Raw genomic sequence first — 26912 nt, 5'->3', positions numbered from 1 at the left:
GAAGTCATTCTATAGTCTACACTGCTGTCAGTGATGATACATCATCCAATCATTGTGATATCAAGAAGGTGAAGTCATCCTATAGTCTACATTGCTGTCAGTGATGATACATCATCCAATCAGTGTGATATTGGGAATGCTATGTTTCTGTAATAATAACCATGGCCTTGACAGCAATTCAAAACGGCCATGACTTGACATTAGTTTTTTCTAGCCTGCAATAGAAAAGGCCTCAGACAATCTGACTGATTCAGGCTATGATACTGTATTTGCTGGCCTATAAGACGATACCTTTTACCAGAAAATCTTAGCTTCGTCTTATACTCTGAATTGACTTATATATGGAATATGTCATCCAAATCACTTTATCGTAATTTTCTTATGGAAAATAATTTTTCAGGAATACGAAAAATAATGTGTAAAAAATATTTCATTTTGGAAAAAAATGTGTGTATGAAAAAATATATGATCCTACATTGAGTATTTTAAACAATTACATGATCATCAGTATTAAAAATTAATAAAGATCAGATGTAACTGCACTAAACCAGCATATACCAGTATTGTACATTGTTTGTAATACACGTTTAAATTTGATTACATATATGTGCGTTAGAATTGACAAGTTATAAGATGAATAACCATAACAAAGACATATTCCATCACATTTTCTTCTTGTACCTATTGATCAAATATAATGTATGTCCCACTGACAGATACAAACATCTTTGCGATTGTAAATCTGTATTGTTCACATTAACTGATGACTGATCTTACTTGTATACAAGTGCAGTACCATATTCTATTATCAATTAATAACTCTAGGTAAGCAATTCTTTCTAGTTTTTGTTGCCACTTCCATTATTAAAAGAATCACATGGCTTTGTAATGGTATTTACATGTCAGTTAAATACGCTACGGCTGTATTCAGTCAATCCAAGCTAACACCTGTTTAAGGTCAAGATTCGGCAGACCAGATTAGATTAGCGAGGCTACCAGAAGGGAAATGAGGCTACCCATGGGTATTATGAATACCGTGCCGACAGAACCCACAGCAATTTGAGGTACATCTAAACAACTGCCGCATTAACTACAGGAAGAGTACATGCACTTTAAATAAAATTGTATTTGTCGAGAATGGAGAGGTTGTTGTACTTGCAAAGAAAATCAGATGCAAAATGGTCATTCTTGGGATTTAACCTAATGGAGTCAAAATGGATATAACTATTGTGAATATTTAAAACCTGAAGGAGTATGGTATGTATTTTCATAGTTTACAATACACTGTTTCATTTATTACTGTTTATTTTCTTTGACAATAACTTCAGCAGCACTGGGGCAATAAGGTAAAGAAAGAAAAAAAAAACATGAAGATATAAACTCTCTCTCTCTCTCTCTCTCTCTCATATATCAGACCATATTTTATTTTGATCACGAAGTGTAAGATGAAAAATGTGATGGAATAAATATGCATCCTTCTCTCTGTATCTCTCTTACCCCCACCCCCACCTCCCCAAACAAACAAACTGGGAAAAACATTTTAGTTTTAATGATGCAATTTCCCTATTGCTAGTAATGTGAAATAGCATACAGTGATATGTTTAATATTTATGAAACTGTAAGTTATTATAATTTAATTCCACACAGCACTACAAATTTTATCCTCTTTGTAACTCCATAAATTTTCAGGTCAGCATCATTATATGTAGCTAAAAGTACATAATACATTTAAAATGCTTCATGTGAAACAAATTAGGTACTTTTAGTTACATTTAATGATCCTGACTGGAAAGGTTATCGAGTTACAGATAGGATAAAATTTGCAATGCTGTGTGAAACGAAGTGAAAAACACATTCCAAGGTATTTATCTGGCCTCGTCTTATACACAGCATCGACTTGTATATGGATGAAGGATGCAAAATTTGCCAAATTTGCTGATTCGACTTATACTTCGCATCAACTTATAGGCTGGCAAATACGGTATATAACCAATCAACTCAGCTGATTATGGTGGCCCGCTTAATGAGATTTCATGGTATATTTCACTGTATATTTAAAAAAGAGTAGCTCTAAAGGCTCAAGTATTTAAATGCCATCCAGTTACACAAATCAAATGATGCCATCAACAATTATACAAATCAAATGATGCCATCAACAATTATACAAATCAAATGATGCCATCAAGTCACACAATCAAGTGATTCCTGTCTTGTTTGCTTACACAGCAAGACAGTAACCATGGAGAAAATGGGTAAATATCATAAAAGTAAAAATTATCCTACCAGTGAGTATATGGCCCCTAAATTAAGGGGCTGAAGGCTTGTAACAGCTTTCTTCTTGGGTGGGCCTGATCCCTCACCATCTGACTCAACTGGCCTCTTTGAGGCCATAGCTTTATACTTATCATCAATTCTCAAAAGACTTTGTCCTGCAAAGATATACAAATGCTATTTCATTACAAATGAAAAACATGAAGGTTCACCAAACCCTATGAGCCCTTTATATCATCCCTAACCCTATGAGCATTGGTCAATGAACAATGCCCAATTTGTTGACATTTTTGACAAATTTTATTCAGTGGAATGATTTGTCATCACTCAGAACCCCAATTAATCACTAGGATTCATGGGTAGATCTGACGGAGCTGTAACTAATCCACCCAGTGCTTCTTTACATACTTGATCAGTTAAATAAACTTGCTTCTGATTCGCTAGATCATCATCTGCTAACCAATAGTAGTTTGCTTTACATGCCTGGCATAGGGTGTTAATCAAACAGATACCATACCCAAAACAAGGGCTTATACAATTTTATATTTAAAAGAAGGAATAAATCTCACGAAAAGTCAATTATACATAGAGCAAGTATTGTACAACCTCACAACTGAATGCAAATATTGTTACGACTCTAGGTCTTAAACTATGTAAAAGAAAGAAGCAAAATTAGTTTAGTAAAAACAAGAAATAATTTATTTCTCAAAGTTACAAAAGTGAAAATTTATTAGACTCATAGCATTGTGAATTTAATCCCAAATATTCTATCACAAGTCCAAAAGTATAGCATATTCCAAAAGTCTTGAATATCCTGATGTACAGATATTTTTTTTAATGTCCTGAAGTATCAAAATGATACAATCCAGACTGTCTTTGAAGGAGTTGTTAATCCCAAATTAGTGTTTTGTTGATCTGAACAAAAGCTCAGAACTCTAAACAGCTGAACACACCCTTGTTATATACTACACTGCTCCTTATTATGTATTACACTGCACCCTCATTTTATACATCACTCATTTTTGTACTACACTGCTCCCTCATTTTATATTACAATGTTCCTTCATTTTACATATCACTCCTCATTTTATACTACAATGTTCCCTTGTTTTATACAGTATTCATTTTTATACTACAATGCTCCCTCATTTTATACATCACTCCTCGTTTTATACTACACTGTTCCCTCATTTTATAATCACTCATTTTATACTAAATTGCTCCCTCCTGGAGTAGTCAAGGTTTGTTGATCAGATCCAAGGTTTTCTAGTAAAGATGAGATTGATATGCTTGCGTCCCTATCATATGTAGTTCAAATAAATGTGTCCTTAAATCCAGAACTTGTGATATCAATAATTATTTGGAAAAGACAAGTTCTTTCTCAAGGACATTGATTGCCCATTACCGGTACAATAACTTTTTTTTTCAATGATACAGTGAAAATCTCAATAAGTAAAAATTACCTAACAAACTAGTAACACCAGATTAGAAAATTAATGCCACTAAGAAAATAGTAATAGACATATGTGGTCGTTGTTGTAGGGTTTAAAGCCATTTTAAGCACACGATGGGCTATACCTGGCGGCCAGTATTAATGGTAGAGGAAGAACCCAGGAAAACCTCAGAAAGAACCACTGACTCATGAGAAGCTACTGGCAAGCTTTCTCACATAACTACATTAGCCGAATCCAAGACTCAAACCCACGTAGACAGAGGTGAGATGGCAGTGATCCGTAACAGTGAGTGCTTTGGACCACACAGATGTGGAAACAATAATCTTGGTATATTAAAGAAAAGATATAACGATAATAAAAGTGCTGGGTCAACAAGATTTCAAATGTATCTGTTATTGACTATCATATTGTTTCTAGCAATGCTTTAAAATATGATAAATATGTGTTTCTAATGCAAGATGTTAATTTAATGCCAGAAATCAAGCAATTAACGATTATTTAGAAAAAATGAGTTCTTTCTCAAGCACTTCAATTTTAGTGCCGATCACATAAAGTTTTTCAGTGATACAGTGAACATTCTCTATGAGTATAAATTACCTAATAATATTTAGCATATAGCAAGCATTCGCTTCATTTGGTAATAAAAAATAATCATAATTCTACATTTTCTTTAAGCTTGTGTTCTTGATCAGAATTGCCCTCTTATGATAAAGAACCTGGAGTAAATCCAACCACTATACAAAACATTGCACACTAGTTATTTGTCAAAAACTGGTGCAATCTTTACTTTTTTAGCGAGATAAGGCATTATTTTAAAACTATGTTAACATAATAATTATTATGTTAATGAAAGGTATACAAATCTTGGATGATTGATGCCTGACTAGGGTCCTGAATATTTTTTTTTAATGAATGCTGCTTCTGAACTCACATGGAAGAGAGAATACTGAGGCGATTAAGTCATTTTTGTCACGTGATGCCCGTGTCACCTGGAAACATCTTTACTAATTTGCATATGCATATGCACAAATAAAAACAAAGAACACACCAAGTAATTTGCTTAACTTTCTTGTAAAAAGCAGGACATACATTCACGGTCGGAATTACCCTACAGGTCAGAATATGACCATGTTACCCTAAAGAAACATACTTGAACTAAATCATATTTTGGCATTCCTGGCTTCCATCACATTCCAGACAAATGAAATGTAATTCAACAGAACTTGAAAACACCTTTAATTTGTTTGTGTGAGAATCTGAATTTATCAGAAAAAGACATTACAGTAAGTAAAGCAATATGACATTAATTAGTAGAAAACTGGTGATATGGGCTGCCTAGTGTAAGATATTCTTTAACATAATATGACTTACAGTTTAGACGTAGTCGACCTCGGAACACACTACATAGTGCCATTATTTTGGCAAGTAAGACAGAGACACAAAAAACACAGATTTCTTACTGCCAAGGGACCAGGAACCACCACATTATCCGGGTTTCTCAATGCGTTCTTAATAATCAGGAATATTTGAAATGTGTAATTCTTTCTAATTAATCTCGACCTATTTTACGAATATGTCAACAGAATAACATAATGAAAAACTTAAAGTCATGCCTTACAGAATATCATTAAGTATCCCTACTAACGAGTCCCTTCTTTCTCAGCACCAATTATCGCCAGTACCGTTATTCACAATTAGAACTTCAGATATGATTTATTTCTGCATAATAACAACAAAACATTTATATTTCATGTTGCAGAATTAACTTTCTTCAAAAGGAAACTTCTACTTCACGAACTATTAGCAACCAAAGCAACCAATAGTCAGCACCTCGGTAGTGTTGACAGAAGCCAACTTTATAAATCGCGCATGCATCACAATGATGACCTGCACCATAATTGGGTTTGTATCAAAACCATATCTTATTTAAAACTGATAGTCGATATCATATACACCACTTACAGTTGATGTAAGAAAAGCAGAAATTATTTGCTTAGTCCATATAACTTCTTAAAAACGTAATCTTTTCTTCAGCATTAAAAAATTAACATCTTCAGTATCAGTTATTAGAAAGCTATATATATATATATATATATATATATATATATATATAAATTATAAAATAAACAACACCAACACTGTTCATTTATTAATGAAAATACTTCTTTCAATAGTAATAATAAGAAAGAAACTTTTAATATGCATTGTGGTATTAATTGTGCAACATAAAATGTTATTTATTTGATAACATGCAAAAAATGTGGCATCCAATATGTTGGACAAACTAGTCAACAAATATCTAAATGTATGAACCAACATAGATCAGATATAAAAAATTATATCGATCAATCATTTTCATCTCATGTTGCCGCACATTTTAACAAAATTTCCCATACAGGGATCGTCCTGGGCTTCGCCAATGTCGCAAATTGCGATTTTTTTTCCCTATTGGCGACAAAAATATCCCATCTGGCGATTTTTTTTGGTGACAGACTTTTTGGTTATTTAATTTGTACATACAATCATGGATTTGGACTGGATAAATTATAAGGGAGAACGAAAGGAAGCCACACACTTGACTAAGCAATGCATAGGAATCTATCTGTTACACAAACGATCCTTAATCATCCTTTGTTCGTATTGACAACCCCATCTTTACGGTGCATTGTTACATCATAATCTGCTTATGCTGACATCTGGGCTGAGTACTGTATGCTGTGATACAGTCAATCATGCTACCGAACTATACCTACGACTGTCTGACTTTTGAAGACGCGAATAGAACAGATACAATTAACTGAATGGCCAATCCTTCCGTTTTTCTTTTTTTTTTTACATATACCAATACAATTGTTTTGCTGAACCTTCATAGAAAACTGATAACCTTTGAAGTACTGACTACTGCGTATAAATACAAAACAAATGGAAAAAATCTCAATCACAATTATATCTGTCGCCAGTGCAGCATTTTGCTCATTGATCTTTTCCTTTTGCCATGTTACGGCTGCAGAGACTTAAACTCCGCAACAAGAAATAACAAAAAAAACAAAACAAGTTTTGCATAATTAACAATAATTATTTATTTCTCAAAATACGGGAGTGAAAGAATCCCTAAATTGGGTGTGAATTTATGCTTATATATACGGTCCAATATTGCCAGGTGTCGACTCGTGTAAGTTTCATTCGTGGGAATGGTGATCCTATTTTGCTTGTCTTGAAAATTTATACAGCATTCAGTGATCATTCTTGGGATTTAGGAAGCAATTCACTACAAGCTTTGTGAAGCTAGCCATGTGGGGGGGGACCTGCTGATAGACTACTGGTGTCACCTGTCAGCACTGTGGACTGAACGTGGATTCAGTAAGATGAACCTCATAAAAACTGACATCAGAAATAAACTCTGCATCTCATCTCTTGAGAATTTCATGAGAATCAGCATGTACAGATGTGAAAAATAAGACTTTGAAACTGCATTCAACAAGTGGGCAGCCCTAAGATCGCAACGGATCTTCGTGTAACACTTTGTAACATTTTGTTAATGCTTGTTGTAATTAGAGTATTAACTAACCCATCTTTTGTAATTTTCATTGCCTGTTACATTAAAAGACTAAATTAACACTTGGAAAAATGTACACTACTTGTTCTGACGACACATTTTTGAAAATTGGCGACAAAATATTGCGATTGGCAATTTTTTGGCGACAGCTTTTTAAAAGCCAGGACCATCCCTGCCATACATTGCAAGATTTCTCCTTCCAACCTATTGTTAAAGCTGATTCTGAAATGGAACGTCTGCTAAAGGAAACCTATTGGATTCACCGTCTTAATACAGTATATCCAGGGATGGTCCTGGCTTTTAAAAAGCTGTCGCCAAAAAAATCGCCAACCTCAATATTTTGTCGCCAATTTTCAAAAAGTGTCACCAGAACAAGTAGTGTACATTTTTCCAAGTGCTAATTTAGTCTATTAATGTAACAGGCAATGAAAATTACAAAAGATGGGTTACTTAATTCTTTAATTACAACAAGCATTAACAAAATGTTACAAAGTGTTACATGAAGATCCGTCGCAATTTTAGGGCTGCCCGCTTGTTGAATGCAGTTTCAAAGTCTAATTTTTCACATCTGTACGTGATGATTCTCATGAAATTCTCAAGAGACGAGATGCAGAGTTTATTTCTGATGTCAGTTTTTATGAGGTTCATCTTACTGAATCCACGTTCACAGTCCACAGCACCGACAGGTGACACCAGTAGTCTATCAGCAGCCCCCCCCCCCCATGGCTAGCTTCACAAAGCTTGTAGTGAATTGCTTCCTAAATCCCAAGAATGATCACTGAATGCTGTATAAATTTTCTCGACAAACAAAATATGATCTCCATTCCCACGAATGAAACTTACACGAGTCAACACCTGGCAATATTGGACCGTATATATAAGCATAAATTCACACCCAATTTAGAGATTCTTTCACTCTTGTATTTTGAGAAATAAATAATTATTATTAATTATGCAAAACTGGTTGTTTTTTTTTTTGTGCTATTTCTTGTTTCGGAGTTTAAGTCTCAGCAGCCGTAACATGGATTGATGGCAAAAGGAAAAGATCAATGAGTAAAATGCTGCACTGGCGACAGACATAATTGTGATTGAGATTTTTCCATTTGCTTTGTATTTATACACAGTAGTCAGTACTTCAAAGGTTATCAGTTTTCTATGAAGGTTCAGCAAAACTTCTGTACTGGTATATGCAAAAAAAAAAAAAAACCAACAGAAGATTTAGCCATTCAATTAATTGTATCTGTTCTATTCACGTCTTCAGAAGTCGGTCAGTTGTAGGTATAGTGCGGTAGCATGATTGACTGTATCGCAGCATACAGTACTCAGCCCAGATGTCAGCATAAGCAGATTATGATGTAACAATGCACTGTAAAGATGGGGTTGTCAATACGAACAAAGGATTGTTTGTGTAACAGATTGATTCCAATGTATTGCTTAGTCAAGTTTGTGGCTTCCTTTCGTTCTCCCTTTTAATTTATCCAGTCCAAATCTATGATTGTATGTACAAATTAAATAACCAAAAAGTCTGTCGCCAAAAAAATCGCCAGATAGGATATTTTTGTCGCCAATAAGGAAAAAAAATCGCAATTTGCGACATTGGCGAAGCCCAGGACGATCCCTGATATCCAAAAGGTCTAAATTCAAAAACACTATATGACATTCAGTAATTCTGTTTTTTTCTCTTCTTATGTTCCCTGTTTACAAGTAAATAAGAAAATTTTCATATTATTTTACTTTGTGGAAAAACTTAATTGGTAAAAGTATAATATCATAAAAATAAGTTTACTAATTCTTGAAAAATGAAAGTGAATTTATAAATTATTTCTCAATATAATATGATTAGTTATTTATAAAATACCTGATAGTAAGTGTTATGCGCACCATATTTTTAATTATATAAATTGAGTTCTGATAACCTATTTAACATTTGTCAAGACTTTATCAATATATACTTTTGATATATTTATTTTTATTTTATTAAATTGTTTTTTCTTTTTTTTCTTCTATTTATTTATTTTCTATATCTCTAATAAGTGTGCATTATACATAATACAAATATTGATAAAACTGTTTATCTCTATTTAGTAATAAATTATATATATATATATATATATATATATAGAGAGAGAGAGAGAGAGAGAGAGAAATATAGGTTTGTATATTAACTTGGTAGGTTGTACATACCTATAAATCCTATATTTCAAAGGTTCTCTCTTTCCTCCAGTAGTTTACAAACAAATTTAAAAGTTTAAAAAAAAAATGAAATGAACATTAAAATTGTCAATTAAAACATGTATTAAATGTTCATTTCCTTCAACTTAATTTGATTTGGTAGAGCAATAGGTACAGATAAAGTAGGTTTCATCAACGTCTTCCTCATCTGTTAAACCAACACAGGCCAGGTGGTACCATTTCTTGCACAAATCACAGCATATCCAGTGTACAGCTGACCCATCAGGGTTGTTCGGCCTCATTACATAGCTCACATACATCTTTCTTTTTATTCCTGCTTGATGATTTTCTTCCCTTCTCATGGTATATTCCTTTATTTCCTTTCTCTGCTTCTCTCTGTTTCTTTCTTTCCTCTCTTTGTATTATCCTGTATTCAATCTTGTTTCTTCTTCTTTCTTCTTCTTCAGTTTGATAAGAAGCTGCAGATAAAATTTATCACTAGTTATCACTCTTCTTTTAGCTGTTTGAGGTTTTGCAGGGGGAAATGCTCTGACAAAGCTTCTGGCATAATGCCTTCCTTCATTAATAGATTACCACCTAAGTAAGATCCACACTTATCACAAGAATAATAGGATGCCGATGATGAAGTTGTAATCAAAGATGTTGAAGGTTTGGCTTCTATACATGTGGAAGTATTCAAATCTGGAGATTTTAATGTGACAGTGTCAGATGATGTCAATGGGAGCTGGTTAGAGGTGACTTTGTAGATGAACTGTGATGGCATAACTTGCGTTTTGTCAATAGCATCTGGATTCAGAAGATAAAGGCCAGACTTCTTAAAACTATCTTTAATTCTGACTGGCGAGCACTGATGATCAATTGCGTACGACAAAATTAATGGAAACTTTGTTGATGGTTTGATGCTGATTGATGAATTCAAGATTCTTAGCGATGGAATGTGCGTATTGTGTGGAGGAAGTCCAAGCAGCTCAATATGGTTTTCTCTGGCCAGTTTAACTATATCTAGGTTGATATGGCTGTCATGGTTATCCATAACCAGTAACACTGGGCGATCTTTCCCACAATTTTGGAATGAACAGGTCTTTAAACCATGTCAGAAAAAGATAGCTGTCCATGTATCCAGACTTCTGATGTTCCAAACAGCCAGTTACCTGGAACACCATCTTTATAGGCTGTATGGGAGAAAGATTTTTCAAAAATTAGAAATGTGGGAAGGACTCTACCATCTGCAGCAATACAAATGTGGGCAGTGATGTGTCCAGATGATAACAGAACTTGCTGATATGTGTGATGGCCCTTCACACCAATGACTTTTTGTCGTGACTTCTCCCTTCCTCTCCAACCAGTATCATCGCAATTTAATATTCTGCCTAGTTTCTTTGTGGTGTCCATCAAAAGGGCAAAATAACTGTTCATGACATTTTCATTGGACATGCATGACCTCCCCTTATCAAGTCATTCTGGCTCTCTCTCTCTCTGAGTTCTGGATGTCGGCTGAAAAACTTTCTAAACAATTTATTTGAGGGACTTTTCTCGCAGCTGAATAGAGATGTTCTTGCTTTTTTCTTCATAACAGATAAGATATACCCTCTAGCCATAGCCCTTGTCACTGGGAACCTCTGCTGTAGCATACACTTCATGTATCTTACTAAAATATCTTCTTCTATTGCATCCAGCATTCTCTTTGGTCCTGGGACATGTTACAAATAGAGACCTTTCAGAGCATCTTCAATTGTCTTCCTTGGAATATTGTATTCCATGGAGGCCTGACTACAGGTGAGATGTAACTTCTTCACAGACGAGACGGGAGACAATAGATCTTGGAGATACTGCAAATGCTTTGCATTTTTCTACAATAAATTATTAATTCATTCAATGTAGTGTATCATTTGAAAATCACATTATAAATTATATATATATATATATATATATATATATATATATATATATATAGAGAGAGAGAGAGAGAGAGAGAGAGAGAGAGACAGACAGAGAGAGAGGGTGGGGGGAGCTATCAATCACTATCCTATTTCATTCAAGGGTGAGATATTTTTGTGATGACAAGTCAATGCTGCATTTTATTCATTTACTGTCATCAAATAAGTATTAAATAATATCAACACTGATATAAATTAAAGTGAATAATAAGCTGGCGTTTTGTAACGGTTGCACCCCTTTTCTTATAAATGATTTTGAGATGACCCCTATACTAGGAATTATTCATGACGCTAGTTAACTTCATATAGGAACGCTATACTCCATCATTTGTTGGTGCGGGCATAGTAATGCAAGATCAAGAGATCCTTTGGTGTGCATATTATACACAATGGCGTTCAAGTGGATATTTTATTCTTTAGAGTATAAATAAAAGTGTTATGTTTTAATAGAAATGTCGTCTGCATGGATCTGAGGCCCCATATCCAATTGTTTGTTATAAGAGATTATGTACATATGGAAGTGACATTTATGGAATAAGGTACCCTCCCCCCCACGATGTTTACATAATAGAATTTAGGTCACTTGAGCTCACCAGTAATATTTTTCTTACCTTTAGAGCTGGAAATTATTTTTCTTCACTGGAATGAAAGAAACTGGCCTTGCAAAATTATCTTCATGCAGGAACGTAAAAAAAAAACGCATATGAGCGCGATAAATATGACGTTGGTGGTAAGTTGTCGCTGGAGATATCTGGTTACTTGTCAGTACATTTTAGGATTCATTTCGATTATGATTTGGTTCAAATGAGTCCCCGGTGGTGTAACGAGAAGGGGTGGTTGCACTGATACGATAAAAGGCATGTATTTTCCATAGAAGCAGCTCCAGACTAAAATCTGCACGCAAATTAAGCAAAGAAATGTATGATTAGAGCAGAGCTCTGGTTTTCGCGAAAAATGATAGACCTCGAAATTAAGATGCCGCCTGTAGAAACCTACTATCTAACAGAACATCTGCACGAGATAGGTCTAAAAGGGTCACTGAAACATATGCTAAATTGTCACTATCGTTAAATCTTTATGTAATTATTTAAATAGCATAAGCACCAAGCTTCAACAAGTGAAAATACCGGTGTACAGATTCATAAACTTACAACAACGGCCGCCATAGTATGGATAATCTCAATCTAATATTTTTAAAGGTATATATCTCAATATTCCAAAATAAGTATGTAATATTGCCAGTCAAAACAAAATAATATTAATTTATCTACTTTTAGAAGGAAGTAGTATTATATGGTAAGTGTTTGCTTTCATTGCAATCTTTTGCTTCAGGGCTTAAGAGTAAAGAGGTCAAGGGTTAAATTTGAGAACTGTCAGCTGAGCTTATAATATGGAAGACATAGATGAGCTGGAAATAAATCCTTTTTTCAATACATTACAGGTATAAAACACTTTTCTAGAAACTTAACACTGACGTGAAAGTGCTACGGCATTTAAACTTGTGTCATAGAATTAATTGTTTTTTTTTTTTATAAAAAAAACTAAAGAGGGAAAGAGTAACACATTTTCGAGGCTTCTATATTCCCATTTATAAAGAGTTGTTACCGTTTTACCTATTTCTGCTGATTTTCATTTTCTTCTTTACCAATCAGACATCTTTAAATTATAAAACTACGAACTAATTTTCATTGTATTTTTCTAACATTGTAATTGATAAACAAATTTCTGTCAATCAATGGAGTTACTGGGCATTACATGAGTATCAACTTCCTGCTAGTACTAATCAGTCTAATGTTACATTTCCTGATAATACTAATCTTATAGTATTCACGCACCCTCCCGTTTATTTGTAACCCCATACCGATTTTTTTTTAATTAAAAATCTTAAAGAATAAAAAAAAAGCAGTTCACAGAACTTCAACATTTCATTGATCAATTTATAATTGATTTGACTGTTGACTTTTTGACATTTAAAAACCAGGCCGAAGCTCTGAGGTTAGGAAGTAGATAGACTGCTTACTGTTCAGTTATATTTTCTAAAACAGTCCATTTCAGTAAAAAAGAACAAACAACAACATCTGTATTCAATATTTGCAATGTCTAGTTTTGATATTTCTGAAGAAGAAAAAAAATAGAACAAATGATAAGGAGGAACTCATGTACACACGAGTTCAAAGGGATGTAACTCCAGATTTTATGGATCTATTGTGATTGTTAAAGTCATTGAACTACATCTGTTGCTTGAAAATATAGACTTACCCATGCAAATATGGCGACCATATTACTAAAGAAACCCAAGTTTGTTTTGCAACACCAACAAATTGACAGTGTTTGAGATCCCATGGTGACAATCAGTATATAAATTGATGAATGAAGTGACTAAATTTTATGTAATTTGTTATATCCTTGATGTTTTTTATTTTTGAAATTGGTTGGTGGAGATTTACAAATGGGAAAGTGTTCAAATACTACAGTTGATATGAACAGACTTTTCTTTTTCAGGATGTGTCAGGATGAGAGTGACTTGTTTGGTAGTGTACCACAGAGCTTGATACCATGAAATATTTTGTACCATGGTATAACAAATTCTTTCCAATTGCACAGCAATACATGCCATGGTCTACCACAGTATTTCCAATTGCATCCCGACAACTAATATGGCATAAAAAAGTATAGTAGGGCCCAACAATTCAATATTCTGAGTCAGGGGCATGACACTTGTTTCATTTTCACCTGTCAACAGCTAGAAAAAATGTTTTGCTCTGATCTATAGACAGATAACAACATATTATATCCATGATATTATTTGCAAAACAAATAATTTTTTATCTTGAGATAAAAGAGCAGAAAATAATTTTCAGCTCAGAAGAAAATCACAGACTCCATCCCTTTCACAAAAATGAAATATCCAGTACCTTATAGTAAATGAATTTGCTGTGCGTTTTGTTGTATAAGCTGTAACCTAAAAACTGTAACTAAAGTGGGATAATGAAGTGTACAATATTGCTGATACTGTGAGAGACATAATTGTCTATTGATTAAAAGAGGAAGTAGTAGACGGGGAAAGTCTGACACCCATGCCAGATATTTATGAGGGGAAGCAAAGTAAACATAAAACACACTCAACAAATGAGAAAATATTTGTTTGGCTTGAGAAATTGTGTCAAGTTCAGACAAAATACAGGTGCTCCACTCCTGTAAATTAAAGAATGATGATTCACACTTGCATTCATATATGTTATTAAATAACTTTAACATGGCATGTTGATGTTTTATTGTCTTTTTAATCCAAAATTGTTCTGATATTTGGGTTTGGCCCAGATATGATGTGCAACATTCCATTTGGCCATTGCATTGGGATACATGATAAATGTAAAGTACGTGATCCAAGAATTATAAATAATATTTGTAATAATTGCCATTAATTTGTGACAGATCCAACCATTTTGTAAAAAAAGATATAATTTTTAAAACCACACACAGATCCTCTTTTTACTGTGCTCTTTACATGTATAAACATTTTGTAAACTGACCGTTCTGGTGGCCCAGTGGTTAGAGCATCCACCTCAAATGTGGGAGTTTGTGGGTTCAAACCTCGGCCAAGTCATACCAAAGACTTACAAAAATGGTACTAACAGCTGTCTTGCTTGGCACTCAACATTAAGAGGTTAGTGTTAGGACTGGTTGACCTGGTGTCAGGATAATGTGACTGGGTGGGACATAATGCTATGTGTCTACAGCATGATGCCACAGTGGTAGACATCACTATAAACTGCTACACATTGTAGTGATATGACTGAAAAATTGTTAAAAGCTACATTAAAAATCCTAATCACACACACAGAAGTAGCATAAGTTTTTACACAAAAGGCCTTGAAAGATGAATCAAATGGCATACATTTTTTTTACACAAAAGGCTTTGAAACCTGAATCAAATGCCATAATTTGTTTAACAAAAAGGTCTTGAAACACGAATCAAGTAGAATAATTTTATGCTGTATGATGCCCCAGTGCTAGACATAACTATTAAACTGTCACATTGCAGAGATCATAGCGATATGACTGAAAAATTGTTAAAGCTACGTTCAAAATCCAAATCACACACACACACACACACATATGTACTTCATGGTTTATAATCCAGCCATACCATAACTGATGGTTTTCTTGTCTAAAATTTCATTTCAGACTAGATTTCTGGATTTGTATGAAACTGCCCAGGAACAATGCAGTCTAATATGCATTCCTACCACTGTCTCACTTGAGGATGTAGAAATCACCAATGTGTTTGCTCGTAAGTAGAGAAATAAAGTAATCATTGCAGTTGCACGTAATGCACTCTGAAATTTTCTCCAGAGCCAAACATTGAATCAAGAGACAAATTTCACAAGGATATAATTGACTATTACAACTTAAGAGGTTGAATTTTCATTCCTATTTAGTACACAGCATTAATGGATTATGATTTTCTCATGGTACAATGGTTTTCTTCACACATGATGCCATAACAATTCTCAGTTAAGCAGCTCTGTATTAACTGGACTTTATATAAACCAGCCCACATATAAACCAACCTCTTATATCAACTGGCCCATGTCTATAAACCATTCTCCTGTGTAAACCAGCCATTTTATCAAGCAGCCTGTCCAAAGTTACCCCTATATAAACCAGTCTTCTGTATAAACTAGCTTTCTATATAAACCAGCATACTGTATTATGTTTACAGTGCGACCCTGCTATAATGTGCACAGTAATAACATGAATTTGGATATAATGGGGTTGTGGCGTGGCTCCCGAAATTTTACATATTCATTCGCACATGAAAAAAATAATCTTCAAAGTACGTGAAATGGTGTATACAAAAAATTATTATCATTTTGGGGAAGAGATCATGTATGAATTCAAATATAATACGATCATGGCCTGGTTCCTGAAATTTTAAATACATGTAAGTGTATTTTTCTTGGACCCAGAATTATTTTTTTTTTATTTTTTTTTAAGTACGAGAAATATTGTGTAAAATGTTTATTATCTTTTGGGGGGAAGAGTTTGCATATGAATTCAAATATAATATGATTGTGGTTTGGCTTCCGAAATTTAACAATTTCACCAGGTTACTGAAATGTTGTACAAAATAAACATTATCAGAAATGTTACTTATTACTGATCTATGAGTAAAGTCAGGAAGTTGTCTTTGTGATTGTCTTCAATTAATTCTGTATATAATCGTTGCTCAAACAATAGCCAACATGTGTTTCTTCTTTAACTGCATACACAACCGAGCAGCAGATAATGCAGTAGTTGATAAAAGATTCTCACAATTTAATAAACATAAAAAAAATGAAAGCTGCCAACATGTTTGCTGGGTTTGGCAGTGTTAATAGATGCACTCATTTGACCAGTAAATAATGTCCACTTTATTAGCTGAAAATTGAAAGGGTATGACATCATACATGTGTTCAGCTTAAAAATCTTTATAAAAGTATTTTTTCACATGTTTCTTTCGATATTCACAAAATCTGAAGTAAACGTTATATGCAAGCTGAAAGCATGTGTTGTTTGTTAATTATTCTTGCTCTAGTCGTTCAAATGAATAGACATACAAGTGTTAATTATTGGAAATTTACAATGGATTAACTTGGTACACATAAATGCATATGAGAAAATTTTAGCAGTATGAAATTTGTACAGACACCATTCATAGACCCTGAAACGTAATGAACCATACATGTGCTTCGTCTTTCTTAACCTAATTTTTCAGTTAAGTTTTCCCATTGAATTCAGACACATAATGATCTGTGACAAAATTACAGAAAAGTTTAATTGATGTTATACTCTGTTCATGCTATATATTTGACATTGAATTCAGACACAATGATCTGGGACAAAATTAGTGAATATTTTAAATCTGTGTGCAATTTTTCAATGGAATTACATGCATTATGAATGAATTGTATGCCATGATGGCACAATAGTAAATGGTGTTGATACCCCCCTATTCATGATATACATTAGACATGAATAAACATATATGTGCCAGTGCTTTGTTCTCATAAAAAAAGAAAATACTGTAAAACCCTGCATTAACACGACCCTGCTATTAATGCGATCCAATGTTTTGAATCCCAATTATCGCATTTTATAAAGGGATTTAATTTGTATTGTTTGTTAGTTTTTCTTCTCCATGATTATATGTTATGTATAATTGTTTTTTGGGCTTGACATTGCCCAAAATCAAGTTCATTGTGAACCTGACCAGTAACTTATTTTGTAAACATAATACATAGTTAATATTTTTCTCTGAGTGTGGGTTAAATATTAGGATCATTATCAATGGAAGTAAACATGTTTATTTGGGCCTGGGTCTAGGACAGTGGTATTCCCCATGGATAAACCTGTTGTATCTGATGTTTATAATTTTGTCTTGGGGACAACTTGGAATATTCTAGAATGGAAAAAATCATTAAGTGAAATCATATTTTCAGAAAATGGCATTTGCTACCTAGGTCAAATAGAGGGGTTTATAATCTTTTTTACTTGCAAAATTACTCATTCTTGCATTTAACATCTAAGGCCAAATCAGTCTTAATGATGTGTTTAGTATTTCATTTAAGTGGAATTATTTATTTCATTATATTCACTGGAAATACAAAGTACTCATCTCTAATATATTTGGACTGGAACATTAATTTGAAATTATAGGGATTTCAGACAAGAACATCTTGGATAATATTATTGTGATTCATCAAAAGACTGTTGGCACAGCCCCATGTCACATACCACCGTCCTCTTGAAGTGTACAAGGAAAATGGAGAACGCTCTTGTACAGTGGCTTGAATGCATACATATTGTGCCACTGAACAGATCAGTTCAGCAAATAGCTAACTCCCTTTTATTCATTGACAAGAAACACTTAGTGCCAGTCATGATGAAAGGCAACCATTGCACAATCTCCAACACAATCTGTCATTGTGGAAGAATAAATATCAAACAAGATCTATCCAGTCTGCTGTCAATTTCAAGTTTGCATGTCTAAATTTATTGGCCTTGTGTCCAAAGTCAATCGATCGTAGATACTAAAAAGGTTTTATTGGTTCACCTCTCATGTAAGACCCACACTGACAGTGGCAGGCAGAATCAGTGAGATACATGCTTTATCAGTTGACCAGAACTGTTTGCAATTCTGTCAAGATGGGTCATAATCACTCCTGACAAACCCTGTAAGAACAGGCTCCCATTTGTGGGGAATCAGACTATTTTAGTGAAATCCTTATCTGCTCTGGACACTTCATCTCAGGGTCATCTACAGGATCCAGTGCAAGCTATGAAGTGGTACTTAAGACGACATGAGCGGGTGTGTCGGAGATTATACCTCTTTTTACCCGACAAATTGGGAAAGGATGACATATCAACCCAGACACTCTCATCCTGGATAAAAATGGGCTATTCATTTTGCACATCAGAAAATAACCCCAGATCTAATGAATTTGCTACACATTTTAGCTTCAATCCCAAAAGCTCAACTCAGCCTGGTGGGACCTATAGCTATGGTAAAACAGGTTACCCTCCAAGGTCGCTCAATAGCCTCATAAGGATGTGGCTTCATGTCTTCTGCTGTATTTGTGGGGTGAAAATATTTCTATTCTAAGTCACTTTCTGACCTTTGAACTCTATTTCTGGCCTTTGAACTCTGTTGTGTTATTTAGAAGATGTGTAACATAAATTCAGTTACAGGAGATGACCACTACAGGATGTAACATCCATCACCTCTTACCTATTCTCTTATGGTATTATGATTGGGTTATTATGACACATAAATTCAGTGTCAGGAGATGACTGCTACGTAACTTCCATCACCTCTTACCTATTCTTTTATTGTATTATGATTGGGTTATTATGACACATAATTTCAGTGGCAGGAGATGACCACTATGGGATAAGGAACTTCCATCACCTATTCTCTTATGGTATTATGATCAGGTAATTATGACACCATGATCTTAACATGAGTAATAGAAATGAGTGAGAAGAAACAAGCTTTGTAAAATTCAACAAATAATTGATGTCCCTGGAATACAGATTGAAAATATAAAATGGAAAGGAACTTGGGGTACTGCAGATTCAGTCCCAAATAATCCTTGAATTACTAACACAAGTCCTAGTGATTAAAGTTATGAATAAACTTTAGTGGTAATCCAAAAAAAATTCAGCACTGGATGTGTTGATGTGCCTGTGGTGGCCCATGTTGTAGTGATATGCCAACAGTACAGTCCAAGATAGTCCTTATTTGAATTTCACTATAATTTCCAGTCAATGTCTCTTTCCAAAAATATAAGTTTAGATGATGAAAACTTTGTATTTCCATTGAATAAATAATTTGAATAAATACATTCCAAATTAAATATACATAACAGGGTACCATATTTAAGGAAGAATGTGTTATGTTTCTTCAGTAGTACTTACCCATTCATAATGCACTTAACCCTTCCTGCAGTTACATTCATATAGAGAGCATGCCTTCTGCTCCAGTAGTAAGTGAATTATTCATGGATTTGGAACCAGTGCATGTATCAAGGGGAGATCACTCGAACTGCCATTTAGATAGGCAGACAACATTTTAGCTAAAAAGTTTAAGCCTGTGAGGGCTGGATTTGCAAGGTAGTTTTCCTAAGGTGTTATAATTTGGTAAATATTCTTGAAGAAACATATTTTAGTGTAAAAAATTTGTTTTAGATGTTTCTAAAAGAATACACATTACTTTGGAACTGAATCTGCCTATGAAGTTACCATTAAAAGAAGATAAGAAATGCCATCACATGTTTCTAGAATGAGACATTAGCTTTTTTACTTCTTATAGAGCATTCTCACTTTATGCACCTTCTGAACTCAATGTTTATCATTTTATGTGGCTTTGTTCAAGACCAATTCAAGTAATATCTCAATTGTAATAATTATATTTATGCAGTTGCAATGTCAATCTCTGAAAATACAATCCTTTATATTTTTAAATAAACATGATGCCACCCTATCAATAGATAGGTCAATTTTGCAAGCATTTTGTAATTGAATTTTTTTCTTTCTTCAGAGATGCATATACTCAAGCCCTCTCCATTTTTTAAAGGGTAAGTTTTTTGTTCCCTTGCCAATAAAGTTGGAAGTCGATTTAGCACTTTGAATATTGTTTTGTTCATGTGTTTGTGTCTGAGTAGTTGCAAAGTATGTTTATGTGTTTGTGTGTGTCTGAGTGGTTGTAAACTTTGCTCAATCATGTGTTTGTGTGTGTCTGAGTGGTTGTAAACTTTGTTCATTCATGTGTTTGTGTGTGTCTGAGTGGTTGTAAACTTTGTTCATTCATGTGTTTGTGTGTGTCTGAGTGGTTGTAAACTTTGTTCATTCATGTGTTTGTGTGTGTCTGAGTGGTTGTAAACTTTGTTCATTCATGTGTTTGTGTGTGTCTGAGTGGTTGTAAACTTTGTTCATTCATGTGTTTGTGTGTGTCTGAGTGGTTGTAAACTTTGCTCATTCATGTGTTTGTGTGTGTCTGAGTGGTTGTAAACTTTGTTCATTCATGTGTTTGTGTGTCTGAGTGGTTGTAAACCTTGTTCATTCATGTGTTTGTTTGTGTCTGAGTGGTTGTAAACCTTGTTCATTCATGTGTTTGTGTCTGTCTGAGTGGTTGTAAACTTTGTTCATTCATGTGTTTGTGTGTCTGAGTGGTTGTAAACCTTGTTCATTCATGTGTTTGTATGTGTCTGAGTTGTTGTAAACCTTGTTCATTCATGTGTTTGTATGTGTCTGAGTGGTTGTAAACTTTGTTCATTCATGTGTTTGTGTGTGTCTGAGTGGTTGTAAACTTTGTTCATTCATGTGTTTGTGTGTCTGAGTTGTTGTAAACTTTGTTCCTTCATGTGTTTGTGTGTGTCTGAGTGGTTGTAAACTTTGCTCATTCATGTGTTTGTGTGTCTGAGTGGTTGTAAACCTTGTTCATTCATGTGTTTGTTTGTGTCTGAGTGGTTGTAAACCTTGTTCATTCATGTGTTTGTTTGTGTCTGAGTGGTTGTAAACTTTGCTCAATCATGTGTTTGTTTGTGTCTGAGTGGTTGTAAACTTTGTTCATTCATGTGTTTGTGTGTCTGAGTTGTTGTAAACTTTGTTCATTCATGTGTTTGTGTGTGTCTGAGTGGTTGTAAACTTTGTTCATTCATGTGTTTGTGTGTGTCTGAGTGTTGTAAACCTTGTTCATTCATGTGTTTGTGTGTGTCTGAGTGGTTGTAAACTTTGTTCATTCATGTGTTTGTGTGTGTCTGAGTGGTTGTAAACTTTGCTCATTCATGTGTTTGTGTGTGTCTTAGTGGTTGTAAACCTTGTTCATTCATGTGTTTGTGTGCGTCTGAGTGGTTGTAAACTTTGTTCATTCATGTGTTTGTATGTGTCTGAGTGGTTGTAAACTTTGTTCATTCATGTGTTTGTGTGTGTCTGAGTGTTGTAAACCTTGTTCATTCATGTGTTTGTGTGTGTCTGAGTGGTTGTAAACTTTGTTCATTCATGTGTTTGTGTGTGTCTGAGTGGTTGTAAACTTTGCTCATTCATGTGTTTGTGTGTGTCTTAGTGGTTGTAAACCTTGTTCATTCATGTGTTTGTGTGCGTCTGAGTGGTTGTAAACTTTGTTCATTCATGTGTTTGTATGTGTCTGAGTGGTTGTAAACTTTGTTCATTCATGTGTTTGTGTGTCTGAGTTGTTGTAAACTTTGTTCATTCATGTGTTTGTGTGTGTCTGAGTGGTTGTAAACTTTGTTCATTCATGTGTTTGTGTGTGTCTGAGTGTTGTAAACCTTGTTCATTCATGTGTTTGTGTGTGTCTGAGTGGTTGTAAACTTTGTTCATTCATGTGTTTGTGTGTGTCTGAGTGGTTGTAAACTTTGCTCATTCATGTGTTTGTGTGTGTCTTAGTGGTTGTAAACCTTGTTCATTCATGTGTTTGTGTGCGTCTGAGTGGTTGTAAACTTTGTTCATTCATGAGTTTGTGTGTCTGAGTGGTTGTAAACTTTGTTCATTCATGTGTTTGTTTGTCTGAGTGGTTGTAAACCTTGTTCATTCGTGTGTTTGTTTGTCTGAGTGGTTGTAAACTTTGCTCATTCATTGTTTGTGTGTGTCTGAGTGGTTGTAAACCTTGTTCATTCATGTGTTTGTCTGTCTGAGTGGTTGTAAACTTTGTTCATTCATGTGTTTGTGTGTCTGAGTGGTTGTAAACTTTGCTTATTCATGTGTTTGTGTGTCTGAATGGTTGTAAACTTTGCTCATTCATGTGTTGGTGTGTCTGAGTGGTTGTAAACTTTGCTCATTCATGTGTTTGTTTGTCTGAGTGGTTGTAAACTGCTCATTCATGTGTTTGTGTGTCTGAGTGGTTGTAAACTTTGTTCCTTCATGTGTTTGTGTGTGTCTGAGTGGTTGTAAACTTTGTTCATTCATGTGTTTGTGTGTGTCTGAGTGGTTGTAAACTTTGTTCATGTGTTTGTGTGTGTCTGAGTTGTTGTAAACTTTGCTCATTCATGTGTTTGTGTGTCTGAGTGGTTGTAAACTTTGTTCATTCATGTGTTTGTATGTGTCTGAGTGGTTGTAAACTGTGTTCATTCATGTGTTTGTGTGTGTGTGACTGGTTGTAAACTTTGTTCATTCATGTATTTGTGTGTGTCTGAGTGGTTATAAACTTTGCTCATTCATTTGTTTGTTATTCCCTCAATATCTTAAGACTTTTTTATTTAAATACACTCATGAAACTTGATAAGTTATTCCATCTGAGTGAACATAGCTCAGCCATACCAAAAGTATGTCATGATGACCTACTTTTCACACTTTGTGAGTTTTGTATTTTCAACTGTTCATTCATTACACCCTCAACATCTTATCCCCTTTCACACATATGCATGAAAATTTGCATGAGAATGCATATCAATGAGAACAAATAATTCCTACTAAAACAAGGCACTGTGACTCACTTTTAATGCTTTATATTTTCATCTGTTATTACACCCACAATATATTTGTACCTATTTTACCAACACTCATAAAACTTGGCATGTGGGTGCATCTCAATAAGAGTAACTCACTCCTCCCAGATCTGAACCAATTTTCACACTTTAGTGATTTAGTGCATTTGTAGCTATTTGTTCATTGCACCCTGTATCATGAACTCTGTTTTAATGCCAGTGGCTGTTTTAGGACAAGATGTGGTGAAGTCATCCAGGTATCTCCAGAGGTACAAGTCAGCAGTTAGTATCATGGAGAATAAACATGACCATGACATTGTGAAAGTATTGAAGGATTAATTGACATCATATGACATTGTGAAAGTTTAGAAGTTTGAATTGACATCATAATCAGTGAAACATGATTACAATTTGATTCTGCTATAATCATCATTATCATCATCTTCATCATAACCATAATCATCATTATCATCATCATCATAACCATAATCATCATTATCATCATCATCATAACCATAATCAGCATTATCATCTTCATCATAACCATAATCATCATTATCATCATCTTCATCATAACCATAATCATCATTATCATCATCATCATAACCATAATCAGCATTATCATCTTCATCATAACCATAATCAGCATTATCATCTTCATCATAACCATAATCAGCATTATCATCTTCATAACCATAATCAGCATTATCATCATCATCATCATAACGATAATCAGCATTATCATCACCATAACCATACTCATCATAACAATGTTGGTGAAGCAGTCAGTAATGTAAGGGACTGACCATTTACTTTTCTGAGAGCTTTTTGTTTGGGGAAAAATATATGACTCTAAGATAGCTTGAAAAAAGAGACTCTTCCTCTGATTTGGATATAATAATTCTAAACATGTCTTTTTATAGGAAATTTTCTATATGATATGATAAGTGAAGAAAACAACATCTTTGTCTAAATATTAATTAATCTATCCCTAATTGTTGGTGCATGGCCAAAATTGAGTGAACACTTCTTTTATGGAGGTTAACAGTATATGGAAATTAAATAGAAACATTATAAATATAATGTCATTCTTTTCAACTGCCAGTTTGGCTTGTGATTTATGAGGGTTGTGTTGCGATGTATCTGGGTTTTTTCTAAGCTATATGGCAATTTGAAATCTGTTTGCTGGCTTCACAGCTCAAGGGTTGAGGCTGAAGTATAAGGAGAGTCATTTTTATTCTTTAAAGGAAGCTGGCATCAGACATTAAATATTGGAGTTAAACAGGCATGTGGCCACACAATTTTTTGCCAGTTTTCCTTGGAATACTCACTGGCAATTTTTTTAAATCCACGTTCTCAAAATGTCTGCTGCAGATGACAACATCACCATGTCCATTGTCATGACATCTGTGTGAATAGATGCGATCTTATTTTTGCATATAGTTTTCATCTCTTTGTCGAGATATACTTAATATTAACAATTAAATACTCTCCGATAATGTTTTCTTTTTCTGGACATGCTCCTATCACACTAGACTGACACACCATTGTGTATATTGTAATAGTTAAATGCATCTTATCCAGTGAGACTGACCAGATTGTACACCTGTTTGTAAATATTTGATGTCATAACCATCTTCTGCTAAAGGGGCCATATTACAAAGCTTACTATTATTACATTGTGTAATATTTCTTGTGCTATTTCCCAAATCAAAGAAATTATTCCCTCCTCCAGTATGTAATTGGAGGTCTAAATATAAGCATGATCCCATGTGGATACCTTAGTCCACTTTCAATAGATTATCTTCCATCCTTTCCTTGACTGTGTGCATTTATACACGTGTCTCTTGGGCAATCAGCTAACTGTTACAGATCACTGCCATCTCACCTCTGTCTGTGTAGGTTCGAGTCTCAGGCTCAGCTAATGTGGGTATGTGAGAAAGCTTTCCAGTAGCACCTCATATGTCAGTGGTTCTTCCTGGGGTTTTCCAGGGTTCTTCCTCCACCGGTTATACTGGCCGCCATCTATAGCCTATCTTGTGCTGAAAAATGGCATTAAACCCTACAACAACAACTTGGGCAATCAATTTTTTAGTCAGTTACGGCACCTTTTGGGGATTTCTGCTGTTGAGTAGAAACCATTTTGGCATTTTAATGTTTATTTCTCACAAATGCCTGATTTATGTTGCATATCTGAGTCTATTTTTGGTTGATTCTAAATTCATTGCCTGTCAGGTGGTACTTTTTATGTTTCATTCATCTGCCGGTAATAGGTGTCAGGATTTTCTACCAGTTTATTGTTGTATATTTTCTTTCAGTATTCATCAGTGCCTAAAAGTATGGGCCTTAAAGGGCAGCAAACAAGGGCAGCAACCAAGTCTAGTGTACATGGCATTAAAGGGCACCAGTTCCAGTCTAGTGTGCATGGCATGTGTACACATGAATTGTTGTCCCCTTTGATATCGGTAACTCAATAAGGTTTGGGACCTGGTGGAAAGTTGCCAAGTCTATTGAACCAAAAAGGGCCACACCTGGAGGACCCCCTGCACTTCTCAGAGTACAGAAGTTGCTTGCTTCTGTGACATGACTTCCCCATGTATTCACCAGATTCAGTGGGACAAACAGCACCAGCATTTTACAGTGTATGGAAGTCATCTGTGGCTATGGCACAACTTGGTGTATGGTAGTCATCTGTGGCTATGGCACGTCTTGGTGCATGGAAGTCATCTATGGCTATGGCACATTTTGGTGTATGGTAGTCATCTTTGACATAGGCTCATCTTGGTGTATGATAGTCATCTGTGGCTATGGCACGTTTTGGTGTATGGTAGTCATCTGCTTGAATGATGGCTTTTCATGGATATAGGAAGTCAAATACAAAGTGCTCCACTGTAATATTCTTCAACTGGAACATTAATTGAAATTATAGTAAATCTTGGATTATGCTATTATGATTCACCAAAAACTGTTGGTACATCTCCATGTCTCAGGTTACTAAAGGCACATCAGCACATAGTGTTGGATCCTATTTCGAGCACCACTAGAATTTAATTAGAATCTTATTTATTAGGAATGGTGATAAAACTTTCGGACTATTTTAGATTTCATAAACAAAACTATAAGTTCTTTTTAAGTTTTAACTTTGTATTCTTGGGAAAAAATTATTTGTTGAATTTTACAAAACTTGTTGGTTTTTGCTCTTTTTTATTACTTAGTTTAAGACCATAGAGTCGTGATACCAATTTCTGTTGAAAACCACAGTCTCACTGGTATCTGTGCTGTAGATGATCAAGATGGTCTCCTTTTCCTAGTTTGAGCATTTCAATTTTTTTGTGCTAAATCTACAGAAAAAAGAAAGGATCATAAAAAGGGGTCACGCTACCAGGCGAAGTGGGCGACTAAGTCGCCTAAATTATGTAAACTTCACCTAGTTCTGTTAGGAAAGTGAAAATGACTTCACCCTATGACTTCTTCGAGGTACAATGACCAACCTTAGTTTTTGAGATTCCTCCTC

General features: G+C 34.5%; 2 protein-coding genes across 2 annotated transcripts in view; one reads left to right on the top strand and one right to left on the bottom strand.

Moving 5' to 3' along the window:
- The window catches only part of LOC149775563 (E3 ubiquitin-protein ligase Bre1-like), a 95099-nt gene extending 82509 nt beyond the window's left edge, over positions 1-12590 (bottom strand). Inside the window, exons 1-2 of the mRNA XM_089944196.1 lie at positions 12563-12590; positions 2284-2429 (exon numbers count right to left, since the gene is read on the bottom strand). Of these exons, the coding sequence (XP_089800322.1) occupies positions 2284-2391 (108 nt within the window). The 5' untranslated portion in view covers positions 2392-2429; positions 12563-12590. The remainder of the gene's footprint in view (positions 1-2283; positions 2430-12562) is intronic.
- A 177-nt stretch (positions 12591-12767) lies between these two features.
- LOC149775562 (ankyrin repeat domain-containing protein 27-like) overlaps positions 12768-26912 on the top strand; it is a 68615-nt gene continuing 54470 nt past the window's right edge. Inside the window, exons 1-3 of the mRNA XM_089943290.1 lie at positions 12768-12852; positions 15600-15705; positions 20497-20533. Coding sequence (XP_089799416.1) covers positions 12802-12852; positions 15600-15705; positions 20497-20533 — 194 coding nt within the window. The 5' untranslated portion in view covers positions 12768-12801. The remainder of the gene's footprint in view (positions 12853-15599; positions 15706-20496; positions 20534-26912) is intronic.

Source organism: Sinohyriopsis cumingii, chromosome 19 (genome assembly GCF_028554795.1).
Source record: "Sinohyriopsis cumingii isolate HCF-2022 chromosome 19, ASM2855479v2, whole genome shotgun sequence".
Taxonomy (NCBI): domain Eukaryota; kingdom Metazoa; phylum Mollusca; class Bivalvia; order Unionida; family Unionidae; genus Sinohyriopsis; species Sinohyriopsis cumingii.
This window is presented reverse-complemented; position numbering and strand designations above follow the sequence as displayed.